Source organism: Cucurbita moschata, unplaced genomic scaffold (assembly GCF_002738365.1).
Source record: "Cucurbita moschata cultivar Rifu unplaced genomic scaffold, Cmos_1.0 Cmo_Scf00001, whole genome shotgun sequence".
NCBI classification, from domain to species: Eukaryota; Viridiplantae; Streptophyta; class Magnoliopsida; order Cucurbitales; family Cucurbitaceae; genus Cucurbita; species Cucurbita moschata.
This window is the reverse complement of record NW_019268517.1, coordinates 4961323-4963457: the sequence shown is the minus strand read 5'-3', so window position 1 is coordinate 4963457 and position 2135 is coordinate 4961323. Positions and strand designations below refer to the sequence as shown.

The 2135-nt window shown below is 39.8% G+C and overlaps 1 protein-coding gene across 2 annotated transcripts; it reads left to right on the top strand.

Moving 5' to 3' along the window:
- The first annotated feature begins 1207 nt into the window (after positions 1-1207).
- On the top strand, positions 1208-2129 carry LOC111448792 (transcription factor bHLH106). 2 transcript variants are annotated; one of them, XM_023088553.1, is made up of 3 exons: positions 1208-1379; positions 1425-1564; positions 1647-2129. In XM_023088553.1, exons 1-3 carry the CDS (start codon positions 1268-1270, stop codon positions 2061-2063), a joined length of 669 nt encoding a protein of 222 aa, XP_022944321.1. In that variant the 5' UTR covers positions 1208-1267; the 3' UTR covers positions 2064-2129. The 2 variants fall into 2 exon arrangements, with proteins under 2 accessions (XP_022944321.1, XP_022944313.1); XM_023088545.1 differs by having other exon boundaries at positions 1208-1564.
- Positions 2130-2135: the final 6 nt, after the last annotated feature.

Below are 2135 nucleotides of genomic sequence, written 5' to 3'. Positions count from 1 at the left end.
GTTATAGGATTGTTGTGATATATCATATGATATGATATGTGCATGATGTGAATTGTTACGTCTGGAAGCATGAAAATGTTATGGTATGACATTTTGTGCAACATGAATGATATGATATGATTGACATGCAAAATGACTAATTGACATGAAATACAACCCCGATACACACATGGAAGATATGATAAACGATATAATAAAATGATATGATATGAAGGAAGATGTTGATGGGGTTGTAGTATATGATAATGCAAATGAAAAAAACGTAGGGACCTCATGCATTATTGTGTGCTTATGCATCGGGGATACTCCTTCTCCTTCACGATAGTACGAACGTGTACATTACGATGCAGGAAAACGATCATTATGTTTACTATAATGGTGCCAAGATGATTGTTATTCCTAATGGGTATCCAGCATCAACAGCTACCAGAGAATGCTCGTCTGACCAGAAAGGGGCCTAAGAGGTGTGTGAACCGACTGATGGGTTCATACTCACATGTGTGAACTGTGCGGAGGAAAATTAAGTACACATCATTGCTCGTTTACTATAGCCGCTGTAGGAAAATAGACTGTTATGATAAGTCCCGTTCATGAAATTGTATATGTTTGCATGTAACCTCAATAAGGGGTCGCTTACGGAGTATTTCTTAAAATACTTAAATCATATGCTACTCTCATTTTTCAGGTAAAGGCAAGGCTGTCTTATACGGCTGACAGCGACATCACAACTCGGAGATCGTGGCACATGCTTAAGTAGTTTCATAATTTGAATAGGTTAGTTACATTTTCATTTAATAGGGTAGAGGTAAATAAATTATGTTTTTGTTATTATTTCAATTTGTATTAATTTATTTAATGGGCTTAGGCGAGACATGAAGACCAAGGTCACGTTTTAAAGGCCTTAATTGACCCATGTGGATATAAACTTTGAAATATTTCCACGGCATCTTAGTTGGATTTGAGTGAGAATCTGCCCTTAATTTCAATATTAATCAATCCAATGAGGACATTTGATCTTCTTATGAATGAAATTGTGTAGCATGGTTTTTTATTTTACTCAATGAAAACAATAGTACTTAACTGCAAGTTGTGGATAAGAGAAACAAATAATAATATTATATAAGAAAAGAAAAAAGAAAAAAGAAAAAAGAAAAAGGGGAAATAAATTATAAAAACCCACCGAAAGCTTCCCCCAGACGCAGTTTCACTTTAGCAAATTTCAGTAAGAAGAAAAAGAAAAAAAAATTATATTTTGAGGAAAAACCTAATGATGCAGGCGGATGAAAGCTGTGAGCTTTACAGATTCCTAGCCCAGAACAAAGGGTTCAGGCAGAGGGGCGGCTCCGGATCCTGCAGCTTTCCGGCGGCCCAAAGCTTGTCCACCTCATCCTCTTATTTCCCTTTGAATGAGTCGGCGGCGGCAGCCACCGAGACAGCGCTTCCGTCGCCCCATGACAGAGCCCTGGCGGCGCTGAAGAATCACAAGGAAGCTGAGAAGCGTAGGAGAGAGAGAATCAACTCTCATCTTGATAAGCTTCGGACTCTTCTTCCATGTAATTCCAAGGTAATGTAAATATTAATTTCTAATAAAGTGTTGTTGAATTGAGAGATACAAGCAATGGCATAATGGGTACAAATTTGATCAGACCGACAAGGCATCGCTTTTGGCAAAAGTGGTAGAGCGAGTAAAAGAGCTGAAGCATCAGACCGCAGACATTGCGGAGCTGGAAACCTTCCCTTCCGAGAGCGACGAGATCAGCGTGCTCTCCGGCGAGGAATCGGACGACGGACGGCTCCTCTTCAAGGCCTCTCTTTGCTGCGAGGACAGGTCGGACCTCATCCCGGAGCTGAACGACATCCTGAATTCGCTGCAGCTGAAGACTGTGAGGGCCGACATCGTCACTGTGGGCGGCAGAATTCGCAATGTTCTTCTTATCGCCGCCAACCACCACCACAGCCTTGAGTCCCTCCACTTCCTTCAAAACGCTTTGAAATCTCTTCTTGAGCGTTCCAATTGTAGCGATAGATCCAAGAGGAGGCGTCTTGTAATTGCCCACAAATGAAAAACCTTTTTTTTTTTTTTTTTTTTTTTTTTTTTTTTTTTTTTTTTTTTTTTTTTTTTTTTTTGCATTTTT

What these genes read in the sequence shown, in the direction of transcription:
- LOC111448792 (XM_023088545.1), top strand. Translation starts at nt 1,268, where the DNA reads ATGATGCAGGCGGATGAAAGCTGTGAGCTTTACAGATTCCTAGCCCAG. An exon ending in TTCTTCCATGTAATTCCAAG is followed by an intron (nt 1,565 to 1,646) that starts GTAATGTAAATA and finishes AAATTTGATCAG; the next exon opens with ACCGACAAGGCATCGCTTTT.